Genomic DNA, 21,393 nt, shown 5'->3' with positions numbered 1-21,393 from the left:
GACGGTTATTCTTTGACAAAGGAGTCACAGTCATACAATGGAGAAAGGAAAGCCTCTTTCTCAAATGGTGCTGGGAAACATGGACAAAAAAGAAACCGAAAAACCTAGATCATTAGTTAACTTCATATATAAAAAAATAATTCAAATTGAATTAATGACTTGGATGTAAGACCCCTACCCATAAAATACTTAAAACATTCAGGATACAATACTGGTTATCAACTACAGAGAAGTATTTGGGGTTGCATCCATAATGGCAAGGAAAACAAAAGCAAAAATAAAAAAGTGTGACTACATCAAACTAAAATGTCCTTCTACATCAAAAGAAACTGTCATAAAAACAAAAAGGCACCATACAGACTAGAAGAAGATATGTGTATATTACATGTCTGACAAGGGGCTAATGTCCAAAATATATGAATCATTCGTACAATAAAAAGCAACCCAATGAAAAAATGGCCCAAAGACCTAAATAGATACTTCTGAAAAGAAGATATTCATATGGCCTACAGGCACATTAAAGAATGTTCAACATCACTTATTATAAGGGAAATGCAAATCAAAATTCCATTTTCCAGTACACATGGCTATTTTCTTGCTTCAGCATAATTTATTGAACTACACTGCTAATCTATGGCAAATGGCTTAACTTTCTGTTCTCATGCTTGCTTGACTGCTTGGCATTTCTCTGAATTTAGTGCTGAGCTTCACACTAATCTTGACATCTACATATTGACTGACAGTCACACTCCCAAAATAAAATATTCTAGATATCACATTAAAATGTCAGAGTATACCATGTCTATTGTCAGTATGTACTTCAATCTTGCAACAATGATGATAAATATTTAATGCTAAATGTTAAAGGGCTAATTTGAAATTACTAGTAATAATAAAGTTATTTGTAAATCATTATTATATTTTGGTTTAATGAAGTTGAAAATTAGACACACTTGAAGCAACAAATGTGTACAAATTGAAGACCTCAGCAACACATCAGTCTTAACAATAGACAGCATTATTAGAAGGCCAAGGCCTTTTCACAAATGTGTACTGAACAGTTTAACAAACATTTATAAAAAGAAATCATGGCACTTTTAGATGGTACATAAACGATATATGTTGCCAAGTATACTCATCATTATGTTCACTAAAGAGAGCAAAAACCAGTATTTTTCATTTATAAGGACTATAATTGCTATCTCAAGAAAAAAATGTTAAAATATGCATGGGTCAAATAATAAGACATTATTATGTACAACAGTTGCTTTAAACAGACTATTCAAAATGCTCCAATTTCAGAATTTTGTTAAAAGTACAGTCAAATGAAAGTACCTAGTTCTGTGGGAAATTCTACTTTACATCACAAACTGGTCTGCTGCAGCTTCAGAAACACCAAGTGATTACAGGATGATAAAATTTCCATTAGCAATCAAATGTAGCAATTGAAACAAAAGGATCCAAAGGAATGACATAAAAGATACTTTATCATAGGCATGATCCATTCAAGAAGACACTGTCACCAAGGTGTGGGAAAAAATGGTTCATCAGTGAAAGATGTTAACTACTAAAGTTAATGATAAAAGGTCTTAAGCACAGGAAATACAAAGAGCTACTGGGAACAGATGAATGAGTACAAAAGGGCAAATGTACCTCCTGGAAAGTACTAAAAATGTCCCCTTTGCATACCACAGACAGGTGTCTACTTATCAAATAGAAAACCATTTTTGACTTTCACATCATGTAGCACAAATCACCACATGTTAACGATTTTCAAACAGAGAATAGGTATCTTTCTTCCTTCCTCTTTTTTATTAACAGTGGCTCCCAGCAAGCATCTGTAGTTAGGAAACTTAACTTTCCCAAACTTTAACTATCTGCCCTTTAATTTTGGGTAAGTCCACAGGAAAAGTCTAGAGTTAAGGCATCTCAGTCTGATCTCAGTGCTAGATTCAGGTGTGCTGACTGAAAGCATTTGACCACTGTTCACTTCAACCCTTGGACTTATTGCCAACCCAAAGGCTGATTCAGCCATCTCCCTTGACTCATTAAGGCTGACAGAATGAAGTCCTAAAACACTGTCTTGATATTCAAAGTCCTGGGTGGCGGGGATTGTGTGTTCTGTGATTCAACTTTACAAACCAATTTAACCCAACATGCCTACTATCAAGCTACTATCTCACTTGTCACATCCTTTCCTGGTTCCATCATGGCAAAAACATTCTAAGGAGAGAAATATATCAGACCTGTCCTGAGATAGAGGTGCTGATAAAAGGAATGCAACAGATATATAATATGGAAAATATTCTGCTGCTTTGGCTCCACTGCTAAACTCCAAAGAAATTCTGGGAAATCCATAAACACCTAAAAAAACAAAACAAAACAAAACAAAACAAAAAAACCCTGGGGCTCCCCTGGTGGGGCAGGGGTTGAGCGCTCTGCTGCGAAACTGCCCACAACCTCTGCTGCACCAGTTTGATTCCCGGCCACAGGCAAGGGTCCCACATGGCGCGGCAGACCTCTCCTGCCACGCCCGCTGCTCCACTCAGCAGTGTATTTCTTCAGTCTGACTGTTCTGTTCCCCACTCTGGTGAATTCTCTCACCCTCCCACGCTTCTGACTATACCCAGTGCTTGTAAATAAATAAATAAATCTTTAAAAAAAAAAACACCCTTTATTTGTTGCCTAATTGGGCTGATTAAGGACAGACTGATCAAGGATGACTGCAAGCTGCCAATTAATCAGTTTACTCTTTACTCTGTAAATGTGTAATAACACTCACTGTCTTTTCTCTGCAATGTTTTATCCTTCACTAGAGAAGGACAATTTCACAGGGCATAGAATTCTAGGTTAGGGTATTTTTTCCTGTTACTACCATAAAGGTTTCATTCTATTCTCTTTAACATGGCTTCTAAGGAAAAGTCAGATGTAATTCTTATCTTTGTTCTACTACAAGTAGGTTTTTTTTTTCTTAGAATTCGCTCATGATTTTTTTATCTTCGATTTTTTTGCAATTTGAATATAATATGCCTAGGTATAAAGTCCTTTGTTATTATCCTGCAGAGTATGCTCTGAGCTTCCTGAATCTGTAGTTTGATGTCTGACATTAATTTGAGGGAATTCTCAGCTATTTTTATATCAAATGAATTGTTTAAGGGGGGGATTTTTGGGAAATAAAATTTGTTACAAACACCATTGTTGAGCAACTTCAAAGCACTAATGAAAACAATTTTTGTGGTGCTCTAGCCTGTTTCATATTTTAGTATGTATCAGAATCACATGGAGGGTATACTAAAACACAGATTGCTGGGTCTCACCCTCAGAGTTTCTCAATTAAGAGGTCTGGGTTGTGGCCTATCTCTGTGCCTTCCACAATACCAATGCGCCAAGCTGTAAGCGTGGTCGGACTTTGTCCATGGAGTAGCATAAACATCTAGGGCAATGAGTGTGATTTTTTTTCTCAACCCAAGGAAAGCAAAGTAACATCCTTCACAGAGGAGCTTCGCCTTGTGAACCTCCACAGTTATCAACCACACCATCCTATATTCAGGTACACACTGACAAGCACAGAGCCTCATTCAACTTCAACCATTCAACTTGACTCCCACATTTGTACCAGAAGGTACAAACTGGTAAGCCAATATAGTAAATTATCTGGAAAAGGGTAGAAAAATGCGTAAGAATTGAATGTGACTCTTTATTTAGCCATTCCTCCCTAAAAAAAAGTATACCTTATTGTCCAGGCACAGTTCTAGGCTCTGAGAATACAGCAGTGAATAAAACAGGCAAGACATTTTCAGGTGAGAAGTTCACATTCTACTAGAGAAAACAGATAGATAGCTATACTAGTCTTTATTTTTTTTTTGGTTTTTTTTTTAAGATTTATTTTTTTTTTAAATTTTTATTTATTTATTTTATTTATTTATACAAGCACTGGGTATAGTCAGAAGTGCGGGAGGGTGAGAGAATTCACCAGAGCCAGAGCGGGGAGCAGAGCAGGCAGAAGGACAGAAGTACACTGCTGAGGGGAGCAGTGGGTGGCAGGAAAGGTCTGCACGCCATGTGGGACCCTCCTCTGGTGGCCAGGGAGCAGCCAGGGATGGAAACAGCGCTGCAGAGGCTAAGGGCAGCTTCGCAACCCAGCGCTCACCCACTGAGCCACAGGGGAGGCCCCCTATACTAGTTTTTAAAAGTACTGTTGAGAAAAGAGAGCAAGAAAGAATAGTGAAGGGTATACTATTTTTGAGAGGATATTGTGCAGCTTTTCAGCAAGATGACATTTGAGCAGGGACTTGAGTGAAATGGAAAAGGGAATTATAAAGATTTCCAGGGAAGTAATGTCCCAAACAAAGGGAACAGGAAGTGCAATGGCTTTGTAAAGGAGTAGGATTCAGTGTTAAAAAACAGAAAAGGAGGCCTCCCCTGGTGGTGCAGGTTGAGAGATGGGATGGGAAGCTGCCCGCAGCCTCTGCAGTACTGGCTGGATGCCTGGCCACCAGCGAGGGTCCCACGTGGTACACAGACCGCTCCTGCAGCCCGCTGCTCCCCTCAGCAGTGTACTTCGTTCCTTCTGCCTGTTCTGTTCCCCGCTCTGGCTCTGGTAAATTCTCTCACCCTCCAGTGCTTCTGACTGTACCCAGTGCTTGTATAAATAAATGAATAAATCTTGAAAAAAAAAAAAACAGAAAAGGGCCCAGTACCTATAATGCATACACTAAAAAGTGCAGCAAACTCTGAAATTAACTTGCAACAGAACATTCTGTTAGTAAATACAGAATCATAACTTTTTAACAAATAAACATTAATTTTTATGTACATATTTTATAACACTTTGGTTAAAGGGTACTTTGCTAATCAAGTCAATTACTTGTATCTTGTTTTTACATTGTTGAATGGGTCAAATATTTTTTTTAAAGATTTATTTATACAAAAACCGGGGTACAGGTCAAATGTGTGGGAGGGTGAGAGGATTCACCAGAGACAGAGTGGGAACAGAACAGGCAGACTGACTGAAATACACTGCTAAGGGGAGCAGCGGGCGGGACGGGAGAGGTCTGCTGGGCCATGTGGGTTTCTCCCCAGCTGGCTGGGATTGAACCTGTGCTCCAGAGGCTGCAGACAGCTTTATAGTGCAGTGCTCAGCCGCCTGCACCACCAGGGAGGCCCCAAATGTGTTTTTATAAGATACGGATCTTGTTAAACTGCAGTTTTGAGTCAAACTATGACTGATACTATTAGCATGTCAATTAGAAGGTAACAAACTATTTGGTTTATTTCTCTCTTATACCAATATATAAATATATCTCTTCCAATCTTGATATCATTATGTTTGCTAAAGATTTGCTAAAATAATGTCTTCAAGTTAAGAGCAACTGTAACTGAATGTCCCATTTTAAATCACATTCTCAATCTTCTTACTTGTAAAGTTTAGACTAGATGATGATAGCTCAGTATTAAAGTAAACTTAATTATTATAACACAACCCATTCTGAACAACAACAAATTTGGATTTACTTGAATTGAAGCCAAAGACACAACCAAGATGAACCTGTCCTCATTACAATCAATGCTTATATGCTTACGACTAAGAAAACAATACATAACTATACTAGCTAACTGAAACACCTTCAGAATGAGTTTAAAGTTCTTAGGGCAGAAATTTATAAAGCCTCATTCCTCAAGACAGAACCAGGGAGTGCTGCCTGAACACTGAGGCAGGTATACCTATAAATCACCACTTGTGTCAGTATAAGGATTTTACATCACCTACCTCCCCAAAATATCATTGTATCACGTGATTTCCAACATGACTGTAACAACAAATTGTAAGATGTTTTCCAGTTATTTTCACTTGCTCTCAACTAATTATATACAAAGTTTGCACAGTGTCACCTAAATTTAATACTTTCTAGAGCTGAAAATACCAATAATGCTAAGCATTGTTCACTTATAGAACATCTCTACATAATTCTTATCATTTATTCTGCAAAACAAATTCTAGAAGTATCTTTTATTATTTCCTTTTTACATGTAGGGAAACTTATCTTGTTTCAAGATGGTGATACCCTTTTGCAGAACAGAGATTAATGCTGTCATCAAGTCTAGAATCCAAGGTTCTTTCTACATTGTCACAATATAATTAGTGATAATTTAACAGAAAAAAATCCTCACCTTTGTAGTTTTTCCATATAACATGTCGGGCATTCTCATAATTTGTGTTCATCCAACTAAGTATAATCCTCTCAGAAGCAGAATAAATGTTGCTGGATAGAAAAGAAGGATTGACTTTTGGTGATTTCTGCACGTGTGTGGGAGGCAGATTACTGCTGGGATGTGGTGTAACTCGGGATAGTACCAGAACCTGAAATTGAGTAAAATAAAATTTTACTAGACCCGAATGGCAAAATAAGGCATATTTGAAGAGTAAGTGAAAAAATATGACAGCCAGATAAAGGGATCAGCATTTTCCAGTTAACTACATTCATTCAAGAGTAAAACAACAGATCAGATGAACCCTTTATGCTCATTTTAAATTCCCAAATTTTGCTTCTGTACCATCTAGTCTACAAGGCACCAGCACATATTATTTATAAGAAGGAACTTATTATTTAAATGTGCTGATCACCGATTTATAATGTGTGTGTGGATAGTGGTGTGATGTGGAGGGCTATTTCCTCACACTTATAACCGAATTGTCAGGCCTAGTCTCCCAGCCAGGAACAGATCCCAGGCTGCAGGGAAGTGCCGAGCCCCAGCCACTAGACCCCCACGGGTTGGTGTCTCACGAAGCCACAGCAGGAACTTCGCAGACTCTCAGGCAAGCAAGTGAGAAGAGGCAGGTTTGTTTACAGAAAGAAAAAGTTTATTGAGAAGAAAAGGAACAGAAATAAAGTGGGACTCCCAGGCCGGGAAACCAGGCCTGGGAGGGGCAAGGAAGCCAAAGTGGAGCCGTGTCTCAGGGAATATATACCTTTTTCCCTCATTATTCTAAAACTCCACCAGTCTCTTTGTGATTGGTTAGTTCTCGGCTGTCTCACTAAATTTGCTACTGAGTGTGGGATCTTCACATTCCTTATCTAATAGCTTTCTCTTTCCCCATTTGTTATTTTTTTATCTTTATGGCCCAATCCTCTGGATGGGCATCCCTGCATTGAAGTTAAACAGCTGCCCTTTTAAGTTGTCCATAAATTAAACCATTTCTCCAATCTCTGCCTCCCTTTATCACTTGAAGGAAACCAAGGCCAGCATTAACAATGTTGTCCTTGGTCCTGGGATGTTTGTTTTTCCAGGTGGAATTAGTTACACTCCTCTTGCTGCCCTTATCTCTGAAGCCTTCCTCAATTCTCAAGGTCCCCTTCTGCAATTTCCCTAAAACTGCCTAATTCCTAGCTTGCCCTGTGTCTCAACACCATCAAGAAGTTCTCTGACACCAGCTTGGTGTCCTACAGTTCAACTGAATTCTTATACTACCTTATACTATACTATCTTATACTATCTTATACTATACCCAGAAACAGCATCAGACTCCATAGATTAAACCCTCAGTATCGTTGTCAATTGTGAGCCCGGGTTGGCAAGTGTGATTCTGACCCACTAAATATGAATCAGTCTCCCACAAACCCCAACTTAGATTCAGTTAATTTATAAGAGCAGCTCACAGAATTCAGGAAACCCACTGACACACTAGATTACCAGTTTATTTCAATGGAAATTAAAAAATGTGAATCAACAGCTAGATGAAGTGATCCACAGGGTGAAGTACCAAGCAAATGAGCTTCTGTCACATCAGTTTGTAGAAACTTTCTGGTTCCCCAATCTGGAAACTCCCTGAAGGTGCTCCTCTTTGGATTTTTATGGAAGCTTCATAACACAGGCAAGACTGATTAAATCACTGGCCACTGGTGAGTGGGTGAGTGACTCAACTTCCAGCCCTATCCCCCCCCCCCTCAAAAGGGTGGAGTTGAAACTTCTAGCCCTCTATTGAAGTTTGGTTCCCCAGGCAAACAGTTCCCTCCTTAAGTGCCTTCCAAAAGTCACTTCATTAACATAAACCTATCAGAGGTAGAAAAAAGGCATCTTATGAATAGCTAGAAAACAATTCCATCTTTATGACTCTGAAGTAATTTAAGGAACTGAAGACAGAAAACCAAATATTATAACAAAAGACGTTCTCATTGCTCTTATAGCTGAGGAAATTCCAAGGGTCTAGGGAGCTATGAGCCAGGAATCATGAGCTAAGACCAAATACATATGAAATATATATTTTGCTCATCTGAAGAACGAAGTAAATATTTCTTACAAATCACAACATTCAGTTACCTAATTAAAAAATAACTTATTTGAGGGCAGTTTTTTTTTATTTCCATTTCATTAAAAACACAAAAACTTGAAATGTCTTTGACAGTTTGTGTAACTTAGAAAAGTAAAATTTCAAAAACTCAGAAATTAAGTTATCAAATCACAAGTAAATTTGAGATTGATATTTACTAAAGAGGTCTATTTTTGAACTAATAAAAGTATATATAATTTTGCAATTTGCCCATTTTATACTATATCATAAAATTTGGCATCATTGTATTAGAGCACCAGTCACTATGTTAGGGGTAAGAGGATGTCCTAAAGCTAATTCCATGCAGGCTTTGTGGACTCCACCCCCACTTCAGATCAAAGCCAAAAGACACTGGGAACTCCCAATCCCATCACCACCAAAGGGAAGGTGGCTGGGAACGGAGGGTGGGGTTAAGCAGCCAGGTTGGTATAAAGCCAGACACGTGGGTTTTGGAGGGGTCCCCCATTTTGGCTCTCCGCCAGCTCGCAGCGTCCGGCCAGCTCTGAGAGTGCCTTTGGGTTTCCAGGTTGGCGGATCGGGTAGGACGCATTAAAGACTTTATTTCCCTATTTTCTCCCTGAGTTGTACATTTTCCTTATTTCCTTTTCCCTTGTAAATACACCTTTTATTAACCTTTTGTGTGTGCCTGTAGTGGAGTATTAATAAGTCCCTTTTAAGCGCGCGGGTGAGGACCCACAGCCTGGCAACCCGTTTTGTTTTATGTCGGGGTTGCCCTATAACAGCTAGACATGTAACAATGTAAGCTCCATAGAAAGCGAGGTTCCAAGTTCCCTACCTCACGTAAGGAAGGGTGAAGCTGAGCAACAAGGGGAAGCTAAAAAGGACTTGGGAGAGAAGGCTAGGGAAAAGAGAAAGACAGGGGCAGGAGGCACTGGGAGGAAAACCCTGGCTTTAATTGAAATTGTTACAGGGTATGATTGGGGACAAACAGAACTAAGGAAATGACTCCTTCTGATTGAAAGTTAACTTTTGATATTTTGATTTTGCTCTTTCAGCTTCTGTTCCTGGCATTTACCCACGAGGGAATGAGTAACTTTGGATGTTTCATGAGGAAACATTTTAACCATATTCATTCTCTTCTCTCCTCTCTACTGCACATTAATTATATTAATGTTCTTTTCTCCTGAAGGTTTTACACACTACGAGTATATTTTGTCTTTATGTGGCAGATGGAAGAAACTATTCAGAGCACAGGTTTGGGGGCCCTGGGCTGTACCTCATTCTGCCTGCTAACAGATGCACACCACATTTTTCATCATGAGACTATGCATCTGAGTTTTAAAATAATCAAGTAATACTAAGCACTCTTTACCTTATCAATGCACTACTACAGCACAGGCAGCTACTCAAAATGTCACTGTACTAGTGAGTTGGACATCAGAAGTCATTAATTCATCCCAACTAGAATACACACACAAACACACAGACACACACACCCCGAAGGCTTTCTCATTGAAGGTACTAGAACACTGATTTACATGATAGTACAAGTGAAGCTCCTTGTCTCATCCCAAACCTGTAATTGTAATAGACAATTGCTCCCCAGTGGCATAGGGGTGCACAATATGAGTGATTTGCTATAGAGATACTATTGGTATCCAACCATATCTCCTCAACATTCATCTCTACATTCTGAAAGCTACTGTTCAGAAAAATTCAACTGAATAAAGATCTTTTTGAATGGCATCAAATCTAAAAGATAAAAAGGAGCTCCAAGGAGTTGAACAAAAGGAAAGCTATTTCTGTACATATATTACTATCTAGAAATGAAATATTATGAGAATGAATGTAAAAATGTTGGTTAATCAAATCTTTATCATAATATACTTTATTAATACTGTTATGAATTATACTATCATTATAGCTATTTAAAATATAGTCTCATATATAAAGAATAAATTTTGAAATGGATCTAGTTTTTAAAAATGGAAGAAGACATTTATAGACAGAAGGGAGTGGGAACACGGACAGTTACACTAGGCAAAAGAGGGGTTGATTATTATAAGGATACTTCCTTTTAGGGGATGATAAGGGTCTTCAGGCAGATTGGCTAATTAGTGCTGATCAAAAGATTCCCGATTGATTGGCTGATGATTTCAATTCTAGGGGAGGCAAAACTGTTGTTCACAGCTTGGTGATCTGGGGCTTGGCATAAGTAACTCCATTTTCGGCACATTGTCTTGTTTCTAACACTACTTATTGTTATCACCTACAAATCTCTGCTGGAGGACTTTTTTCTCCAGTACATACGTGAAAATTGGCACACAGCAAGGTAAGCCAAGAATGCGAGAGGATTAATGACCCCAAGGAGCAACCCCCTAATTAGAGATGGTCAGGAAATAGATAATTACTCTAGCTTATTTACCACACAGTTGGGGATAATCTGAGATTTATTCTACAGGGTTTCCTATAGATCCGCACTGGGATGCACTGGTGGAACCTTTTGCAACCTCATCCATTACTGGCTTCTGTGTATATATTCTCTGACTCAATTACCTTCTCTAATACCCATGCACCATGGCATTACCTCTAAAGTAAACTACCGGTGCTTCAACACTTGTCTCAGAATTTGTTTCTGGAAGATGTAATCTAAGATGAATTTTTTAATAGTCATGTTAATTATAGCTTTGGAAAAAAGTACTTATTTCTTTACACATGACATACCTATGCAATTGTACCTATGCTATCTCAAATGGTTACAGTTTACACATTATTAAAATACTGATAAGAGTGTCAAAACTATTCTCTTTGCCACTATGGGAACAGTTTTAAATTTTCATCAAAAAATCCACTTCTAAATTTTTGTATTTACCTGACACATGTCTGGTAATAGGACTTACTCATCTGCAAATGGGAATTGTATTAAGTCTAAGAGGGTGTGCCACGGCACAGGGGAAAATCCCCTCAAACCACCTGGTTCTTCTGAGACCACAGAGATGAACAAATTTATACCAGACAGATTAATAGGTGAAAAGGCCAAAAACTTACCAATATGCACATGGAGTATTTATATTGGTTGTCACACTAAGATAAATTTATACTGTGTTTACAGAGCTGGGGCATGCAGGCACGAGAAAGGCAAGACTTCAGATGACAAGAAAGGGGTGGCCTCATCTTTTCTCTCAGAGTTTTTTTTCAAATAGGGAGGACATGTTTATTGATAAACCTACAGCAAGATAATTCCCAAACAACATTCTACAAGGACATAATCAGAACAGTGATCACTTCTTTGATTAGGAAAAGGGCAAACAAGTGAGAAAGAACAAAGTATCTAATGTCTTCACTGCTCTTAAAATAACCTGCATTCTTTAAATAATGGTACTAGGCATGAAAAGGGTCACAGAACTTCAAATGGCATTTAGCTGTCCATATATTTTTTAAAGATTTTATTTATTTATACAAGAACTGGGTACAGGCCAGATGTGTGGGAGGGTGAGAGAATTCACCAGAGACAGAGCAGGGAAAAGAACAGGCAGATGGACCGAAGACACTGCTGAGTGGAGCAGTAGGCAAGACAGGAGAGGTCTGCTGTGCCATGTGGGTAGCCCCTGGCTGGCCGGGAATGGAACCTGCACTGCAGAGGCTGTGGACAGCTTCACAGCGGGGCACTCAACCCGCTGTGCCACAGGGGAGGCCCTAGTTGTCCATATTTAAGTGACACTTATTGGAAGAGGCTACTCAGGGCATTTTGAGAAAGGCCTATCTAACATTTTGGGGGATGTCCCATAAGGAAGGACATTACTCCCAAATGTGCCACTGTGGTATGAAGACTGTTCTGAACTGACGGCAGTTAAGACACAGCAGATTCAGGAGATGCTTTTTACCTCTCCCTGAAACGCATAAGAGAATTTAGATAGGGGATCTGTGCTAGGAAGAAAGCTATTAAAGCAGAAGGAGATGGCTTTATATCAGGAAGACTCATCTGCCTGGCATGGCAAACACTTGTGTAGTAAACACTTGCCCTTTGAAACTCCAGACCACTACCACTCTCCTTAGCTCAGAAAAAGATGAGACTCACAAGCAGCCAGGCAACCGAGTCACATGTTTTTATGGGGGGCTCCCCTAATTATGTACGAAATAAAATTTTTCTTTTCATCATCTGTCTTCCATCTGTTTAGTTATCAGACCAGTCAAAGAACCTATAAGGAAAGAAAGGAAATTCTTCCTTCTTCCCCCACCACCCATACACACAAATAAAAGTGTAGGGGAAAAAAAAAAAAAACAACTGCCTTATTCTTTCTTTTTGGCCATTATGTGATCTAGAGCTCCTAATTTTCAAATGACATATTCATAACAATGCAGTCAAAAGTCTTTGAAAAGGACCCCTTCCCCTTTCTCAGGGAATACCAAAAGATGAATCATGTGAGTACAGCTGAGATAAATGTTTGGGGCTAATAACCTGAGCTGAGTCATGATTCATCTGTCATCTCTGTCCTCCACTCCATACATGAGACAAGATTTGCAAGTGACCCTTGACTAAAAATATGGATTTGATGATGGACCCACACAGAGGGCAGGTGTGACCTTCAATACAAGAAAAGCCACCATGTTGGGTTCTTACGGATAATTCTATACTGGTGCTTCTCAAATGATCAGTGGTAAAGATCTATTAGCTTTCACGCTACCAGAAAAAGATCATTTTGTAAAATACTCATAATTTCCTTTCAAAAATTTCTTTTCAAAATGAAAAAGGATAGTAAATGAAATTAAGAATAAAAACAGGGCCTCCCCTGGGCCTCCCCTGGTGGTGCAGCGGTTGAACATTGGGCTGCGAAGCTGCCCACAGCCTCTGCAGCGCCAGTTCAATCCCCGGCCACCGGTGACAGTCCCACATGCCACGCAGACCTCTCCTGCTGCGTCCGCTGCTCCCCTCAGCAGTGTATTTCAGTCAGTCTGCCTTTTCTGTTCCCTGCTCTGGTGAATTCTCTCACCCTCCTGTGCTTCTGACTGTACCCAGTGCTTGTATAAATAAATAAATAAATAAATAAATCTTTACCCAAAAAAAAAAAAAAATGTGAGTGATAACATGCCTTCAAAATGAATCGATCACCTGTGTAATGGAAGACATTGCATGACGACTCTGTTTTGAGAAAGCTGTGTGTATTGTGTATTTTACATCACCACATAGAGCATTCATTTGACACAAGCATTATTCTCATCACATAACAGAATTTCTTCACAAAAAATAAAAATAAAAACAAAGCAACCAAATTATATTTCCAAGTGACTCATATCTTAATCGAGCAAGGAGATTGATTTACAGATGGTAGTTTAGTTGCATATTATTGCAACAACCAAAAAATGTGTCCAGAGAAAATAAATTCAAGACTATTGACCTTTTGGTGAGAAGAGCTGTTCTAAAAGTTAAGGATACTGGGAGCAACATAATATTGAGCTTAATAAAAAATGAGCTCAATGACTTTGAAGCGGTTTTGTTTGGCTCTTGATGAATCCAGTGTTCCTGATACTTCTCAAATGACTTTGAGGAATTAATGCCTCAAGCCTGAGTTGGGAAGTGACTGAAGTATTAGCCTCTTTGCAGAGTCTGCCAGGAATAACTAACCACTGCAGGCAAAAATATTTTCAAAATTTAGAAAACACTAATTCAGTACAATCTGGGATGGAATCTACTCGCATGTGTTACAACTGATGGTGGTAAAAACATGTGTACGATCATGTAAGAGCTTTGGTGGGCAAATTCACAAAGCTTGTAAAAACATTCAGAGCAGGAGTTACTATGAATCAGAAGTAGAGACGGTAATTTCCACCAACATGCATTTTTTAATCTTTCTTTATAGTCACTGAGTACTCCTACATCTCTCTATTGTGGAAACTACATTTCACAACTTTCCTTGCAGCTCAGTGCACTTATATGACAAAATTCTACCCAACAGAATAGAAAATGCAAATGATGTATTTTTCATTTGATAGTCTTTTTTTTTTTTAATTTTCTAGAGGCATGTCTTATTTATTTATCTATTTGTTTGTTTGTTTGTTTGGTTTATACATGCACTGGGTACAGTCAGAAGCTGGGAGGGTGAGAGAATTCACCAGAGCCAGAGCAGGGAGCAGAACAGGCAGAAGGACCGAAGTACACTGCTGAGGGGAGCAGCGGGCAGCAGGAGAGGTCTGCGCGCCATGTGGGACCCTCCTCCGGTGGCCGGGGAGCAGCCGGGGATCGAACCGGCGCCGCAGAGGCCGCAGGCAGCTTCGCAACCCAGTGCTCAACCGCTGCGCCACCTGGGAGGCCCACATTTGATAGTCTTAAGAAGCATTTACTTGTTGTCTACTATTCCTGTCTATGCTCTTGTATCTGAGAAACTGATCCATGAATGAAAGTCTAATACTGAGAATGGAAGAGACATTCCACTGTAACCACTTACGTCATGAGAGTCCCCTGAGAAATAAAAATTTCAACTTATTTAGGCTACTGTTTTCTAATCTTTTACAGTATTGCTTATATCTTAATCAATACACTATTCCTGTAAGCAAAAAAAAAAAAAAGTGAAGAAGAATGCAAATATTACCTTGTATATCTGAAGGAATACATCTGTCCATGCTCGTTTACTCCAGTCTTCAAACTTAGTCATATCAAGGACAAGAGAATGTTTTTTTAGAGGTATATTAGAATTCCCGGGTAAGGTATTACTGGAAGACTTTAAAAACATAAAATATTATAACATTAATTAAAATGCAAGGCAAATTTAAGCTCAAAGTTTTAACTACTAAGTTAGCATTGAAGTTTTTATTTCCTTTTCATAAATCCATTGCATGCCCTTTTTATACATTCATCAAGAACTCTAACTTCCCATGTGACAGAAATAGAAGCTGTCAACACTGATAACTTTCTGGAACACAGAATCCCTTACAGAGATGATAGATTTATTTATTCAATGCACCTAGTAGTTCACTCTGTGGCAGAAATGTCAGAAGGAGATGCAAAGTTATTCTGAACTCTAAATTGCAAAAAGAACCACACCTATTGGATTAAGCCCCAGGAACTTATCAGCATGCGAAATAACAGGAAAATATTATGGAGGTTTCTCAAAATATTAGAAAGAGGGCCTTCCTGGTGGCACAGGGGTTAAAGTCTCAGGGCTATGAAGCTATCACTGGGCAGCAGATTTCTCCTGTCTCGCCTGCTGCTCCCCTCAGCAGTGTATTTTAGTAGATCCTCCTGTTCTGCTCCTCACTCTGTCTCTAGTGAATTCTCTCACCACCCACACCTCTGGCCTACACCCCAGTTCTTTTATGCATAAACAAATAAAAATAAATCTTTAAAAATATTAAAACGAGATCTACCATATTATCAAGCATTTCTACTCTCTCAGGCACCTTCCTGGAAAATGAAAAACACTAATTTGAAGGAATGTATATACTCCTATGTTCATTCAGCTCTATTTGCAAAGCCAAGATATGGAAACAGTTTAAGTGCCCAATAAGATGAGTAGATAAAGATGATGCGGTATGTACATATTCACACACACACACAAATATGCAGTAGAATAATGCTCAGCTATTAAAAAAAGATAAAATTTTGCCATTTGTGACAATGTGGATGGAACAGAAGGGGATCATGTTAACTGAAATAATTCAGAAGGAGAAAGACAAATATCAGATGATTTTACTCATATGTGGAATATAGAGAAACAAAACAAAGGAACAGATAAAATCAAACCAAACAAACTGTAGAAATCTGACTGCAGAAGTGAGACTGCTAGAAGGGTGGCGGGGTGGCGGGGCGGGGTGAGGGGGGAGAGCAATGGGTCCAATGGGCTATGGTAGAGGACTATGGGTGCTTTGGTGGTGGGTGTGATATGATGATGACACACAACTGAAGAGGTGTGAACCTTTACCTCTAAATCCTATACAGTGTTGTAAACCAACACTGCCTCAATATAAATTACAATGACTACAACAACAACAAAGAACAGGGCCTGGGGTCACCTCCTATGTCCTGTGGCAGTGAAGTTAAGAGCATCAAAACTAATTTCTATGAAACTTGTAGCTTTCTCAAATCAATTCCCCTTCTCAATAGGTTTCCATAAAAAGAATTGTATACTTTGAAAAAAAAAAAACTGCATACCTTCCTTAATTTCTCTATTCTTCTCTAACACAGAAAAAGGGAACTGGCAAGTGGTAGGGAAATTAACTAGGTTTTTTCTCTGAAAAGTACAGATTCTAAAAAGTTATTTCAGGAGAAGATACTGCATATGCACCCATCATAAGATCATTTTGCATAGGATTTTTTTTTTGCAAAGGTTTTTCATGCAAATACACACACACACACACACACACACACACCCCACCCCATCCATCCCCCCAGAACCCCCAGCCCAAGGCTGGTCAAAATATTTAGAATATTTTGTAAATAAAAAAATCAAGCATTCTAAAATTCGAAACAAAAGAAAATAATGAAGAACTTTTCTTTGTTTCTATCTTTGCTCTGTTTTGATTACTACTGCTTCCTCTACTCAGTGAATTTAATATAATCAGATATGGCAAGGATCTGATTTGTGGAAAATTCTTTGTGTCTCATATAAATTAAATAAGCAAAATAGTATAATAAGCAAAATAGTATAAAATTTAAATAGAATATTGTAAAAATATTGTCAATTATTATATAAATAAAAAAGAAAATGGAATCTTCTATGAAAGAATGAATACCAGTAAATTTAATAATTACTATGTAAACTGTTACTAAAAAATATATCCCCTTACTGTAATTTCAATCCACTTCTTATAATCTTCTGGTTCAAGCAGAAATTCTGGCAGTACATGAGAAATACATGCTCCTTGAGCACTAAAATTAAAAAGAAATCCAAATGATTATAGTATAATATACATACATCACTTGCATTTGAAATTCAATTAATTTAATGGCATATTGTTTTTTCAATTTTTAATTTTCAAATTTAAGATTTATACAATTAATTTTTGATTCCTTTTGAGAATTGATTAAGGAGAAAGAACTTACTATCTACTTACAATCACACCTACCCTTGAAACCATGATGGTCTTCCCTGTTTCTGCTTATCTTGCAAGAAAAGCAGGACAAGCTTGTAAGAGTGAACTAATGGGACCAAAATACCATTACCTATTTAAATGGAAAAGCAGAATTTTTTTTAAATTGACAGTTGTGTTTTCAGAGTAAAGGCTCAGAAGACTGTTCACTTTCTCATTGGCTGACCCAAAAAACAGCCCTGGGAAACAGAACTAAAATACCTGACTCACTCTTAAAGCAACAGCATTAGGCAGCAAGGGATACCCAGTTTTGTTGTGATTTTGATTTTGGACCCACATTCAAGTTACAGCAAGGCAGCAAAAGGCAACCACTCAGACTCTATCAAGTTACATTTTTCTGACACTGTCATTTTTTTCCCCAACTCCTTAAATATTGCCCAAGTCCCCATCCTTGGGAGGCAAATTTGAGGCTCTCATAATACATCCCTTACACTTATGTAGTGATGTGACAATGGGTCCCTGTATGCTTGACAGACTTTTCAAAAGTTTTAATATTAAATATTCTGAGAACTTTATATTTTTTTTTTACCCCAAGAGAAACAAAGCTGGGATCAACAACCATGACACTGAAGCAATTAAAAGGTATCATGACAATCCAATTTATCGACATGATGAAATTCAAACTTGTTGCAGTTGCATGGAAAGACTAATAGCACAACAAAGTCACTCATGGCCACTGTTGAGCATACTCTTAGAACAAATATATATAACCAAAGCCTATAATGTGATCCGGGTGGCATAGTCTTTTAATTGGAGATTTTCAAACTTGAAAATTGAGAATGTACCCATTTTGGAAGAATGCTTTCCTACTTTTAAAGAATTATAGATTTCCATTTCTGTGTATACATTTCCATGTGCCACTTTTCATGTCTTCATGTTGTTGGATGTTAATGCAGATCATGCCATTTTCACTAGTAAACACTCACAGCTCTTTATCTTAACTAGAAGAACCCAGCCTCTTGGGTTCAAACCCAATCCAGAACAGTTTTTCTGCTCCTTGGATCACTCTATCAGGGATAGTTCAGTCCAGTAAGTAGAAAGAAAAGCCTGGTTGCTAGAGGGTGGAGTTTGGGAGCTGCCATGACTCATTTGCACCTCCACCAGTGCCCTTGTCTTGCTCTCTGTTTCAGGCATGGTGCACAGTCTCCACTTGAAATATTTTTACCTAATGTCTTCATACATATAATTCATATTATACTATTCTACAGAGCCAATACAGTTTCGGCAGAAAGTGCTTCTGAGTAGTGGTTTTTGAGACAGCCTAGGTAAAATAAATTGTGAGCTGATAATATAATAGTTGTCCAATGTCCTATTTGAATGAGGGAATCAAACTACTGGCTGAGTTAGACTGAGTTTCTCAAGAACCTGTTGGAACAGGGAGACTAAGTCACAGACTGTAGGGCCTTATCCCAACATACTGTCCAAACATTTCAGCCCACCAGACCCTCCCCCTTTCCTGGGGACTACCCTGTTACAGACTGACCAAAGGCACTAGGCTAGACAAACGTGTTAGATCCAGACTAATGATTGCCTCAGTTTCCTGGGAGCAAGCTGAGAGCACTCCAAGTGCAGTTGGAATGGAACCCATATATGCATGCCTGGGGGTAGCCCAATCCAGAACAAATGTCGCTCTCCTCTGCCCCACTTCATGGATCTACCCTTTAAACACTTCCTCCTAACTCCCCTCTTGGAGCCAGGTTAAAATTCTCCTTTTGGGCACTGGTTCCCTGGTACATGAGTCTCTAGTAAAGCATTGCCTGTTCACTTGAAACACTCTCTGGTGAAGTCTTTCTCCTAGAGGTTCTCTGGACCCACACATCTTGGAGGTTCTGTAATAGTTCAGATGTTTAGATCTAGAACTCATTTTGGGAGCAGAGAACACTAATCATCACAGCATTTAACAGAGGATACCGAATCTAGTGTTCAACTCTGGAGACTTCCTCTTCAGTTTAAAGTCCTGTAACTACTGGTGAGTAAGACAAATAAAAAGGAAAAAGGATACTTAAGATGATTCTGAAAGCTCAAATTTTGATGATAGCAGAGACAAATAAGAGAGAAATAAGGAGGGGAATCCCTGTGGAAGTATAAGCAGTGAGCACAGTTCTATAGCTGTTAAGTTTGACTTGGCCCCAAGGCAGTGGAAACCAGTGGAAGAAATCACTTTGCATATAAAAAACTCCTCTGTTTGGAAGTTAAATATCTTAACTCCTGGGCCTACCTGGTGGCACAGGGGTTAAAGACACAGAGCTATCAAGCTATCTCCAGCCACAGAGCACAAGTTCCATCCACAGCAGGCCAGGGAGCAACCCACATGGCACAGCAGACTCCTCCTGTCTCACCTGCTGGTCCTCTCAGCAGTGTATTTCAGTAGATTTGCCTGTTCTGCTCCCCACTCTCTCTGGTAAATCCTCTCAACTACCCCCATACCTCTGGTCTATACCCCAGTTCTTGAATGCATAAATAAATCTTTAAAAAAAATCATAACTTCTCTTTGATTTTCACACATTTCCTGTCTGTATCACATCTATGAATGAATCTTCATTACATTGGAATTACTGTAACTTTAAGTAAAATCTAATGTTAATAAAACACCACTCCTTAGCAATAGTAGCCAAAGTAAATCCTGTGTAAAACTCAGAACTCAATGAGATGAGGTCCCATTAAGTTAAAATCCTAGAGAGTGAAACAGACAGCTTAGAGATCTATGAAGAAACTAGAAAACTTCTTGGCATTCGAAACTATACAGGATCTCAGGAGGAAATTATCAAGTCTATCAAATGCTACTGAGAGAGCCTAAGGAAAATGATCAGGGTATCATTAAGCTAAGAGCTTCCTGGGAAGTGAGTGTGCTCACTTAAGTATTCCACAGTGCTGAACATGAAGTAGGTCCTCAGTAAGAACTGAACCTGAAGAATACATTTTTGCATTGTGAAAAACAAGTCAAGGGGCCTCCCTGGTGGTACAAGGGGCTAAGACACAGCACTATGAAGCTATTACTATCCACTGCAGCAGGAGTTCAATTCCCAACCAGGGAGGTGACCCACATGGCACAGCAGACCTCTCCTGTCTCGCCCACTGCTCCCCTCAGCAGTGTATTTCAGTCAATCTGCCTGTTCTGCTCCCCACTGTCTCTGGTGAGTCCTCTCACCCACTACACCTCAGGCCTGTACCCCAGCTCTTGTATGAATAAATAAATAAATCTTTAAAAAAATAAAAATAAGTCAAAATGGAATCACTTATATTAAGGGTTAAGGGGAAAATTATTTTTCCACTCCTGTATGAGATTTGTTTCAATGGAGTGATCTGGTGCAGTTGAGGAGCAAACTCCTCCTCCTGATGTCCACACACCACCCAAAATGGACAGCAAAATGTCTACACACTGTCGAGGTCCGAATTCCACCCTGATATCCTGAGCCAAGGCAGCTGCTTGAAGGAGGCGGAGCTGAGCTATCCTTTGAGTCTTTAAAAGGGAATGATGCATATTGGCTTGATCTCTGTTTTGTCAGAGCTGTTATGAAAGGCAGCTGCCCTTACAAGCCTTCCCCACCCTTCCAGAGTGGGGGTGGGGGAGGGGGGGAGCCCCAACCTCAGCATTGTCAGAACTCTGCTGCACCCTGCTGGTTCTTGTGGCTGCAATTCCACCTTACACCTGCTAGTTCTCCATCCTGTTGGTTAAAATAAATTATTTCCTGCAAATGGCCAACAGGCATATGAAAAAATGTTCAACATCACTTGTCATCAGGGAAATGCAAATCAAAACTACCATGAGATACCATCTTACACCAGTGAGAATGGCACATATTAAAAAAACTAGCAACAACAAATGTTGGCGAGGGTGTGGAGAAAAAGGAACTCTTCTGCACTGTTGGTGGGAGTGCAAACTGGTCCAACCACTGTGGAAAGCTGTGTGGAGATTTCTGGACCTCCTAAACATAGAGCTTCCATATGATCCAGCAATTCCACTCCTAGGTATTTACCCAAAGGACACAGAAACATCAATTCCAAAGAGCACCTGCACC

The 21,393-nt window shown here is 39.1% G+C and overlaps 1 protein-coding gene across 1 annotated transcript in view; it reads right to left on the bottom strand.

Moving 5' to 3' along the window:
* CFAP47 (cilia and flagella associated protein 47) overlaps nucleotides 1-21,393 on the bottom strand; it is a gene marked incomplete at both ends in the record, with an annotated part of 326,556 nt that overhangs the window by 184,895 nt on the left and 120,268 nt on the right. The window contains 3 exons of the mRNA XM_084258887.1: nucleotides 6,172-6,361; nucleotides 14,878-15,006; nucleotides 17,072-17,153. Of these exons, the coding sequence (XP_084115013.1) occupies nucleotides 6,172-6,361; nucleotides 14,878-15,006; nucleotides 17,072-17,153 (401 nt within the window). The remainder of the gene's footprint in view (nucleotides 1-6,171; nucleotides 6,362-14,877; nucleotides 15,007-17,071; nucleotides 17,154-21,393) is intronic.

Source organism: Talpa europaea, assembly GCF_964194135.1.
Source record: "Talpa europaea genome assembly, chromosome: X".
Taxonomy (NCBI): domain Eukaryota; kingdom Metazoa; phylum Chordata; class Mammalia; order Eulipotyphla; family Talpidae; genus Talpa; species Talpa europaea.
The sequence above is the reverse complement of the archived record's forward strand: the minus strand, read 5'-3'. Positions and strand labels throughout refer to the sequence as shown.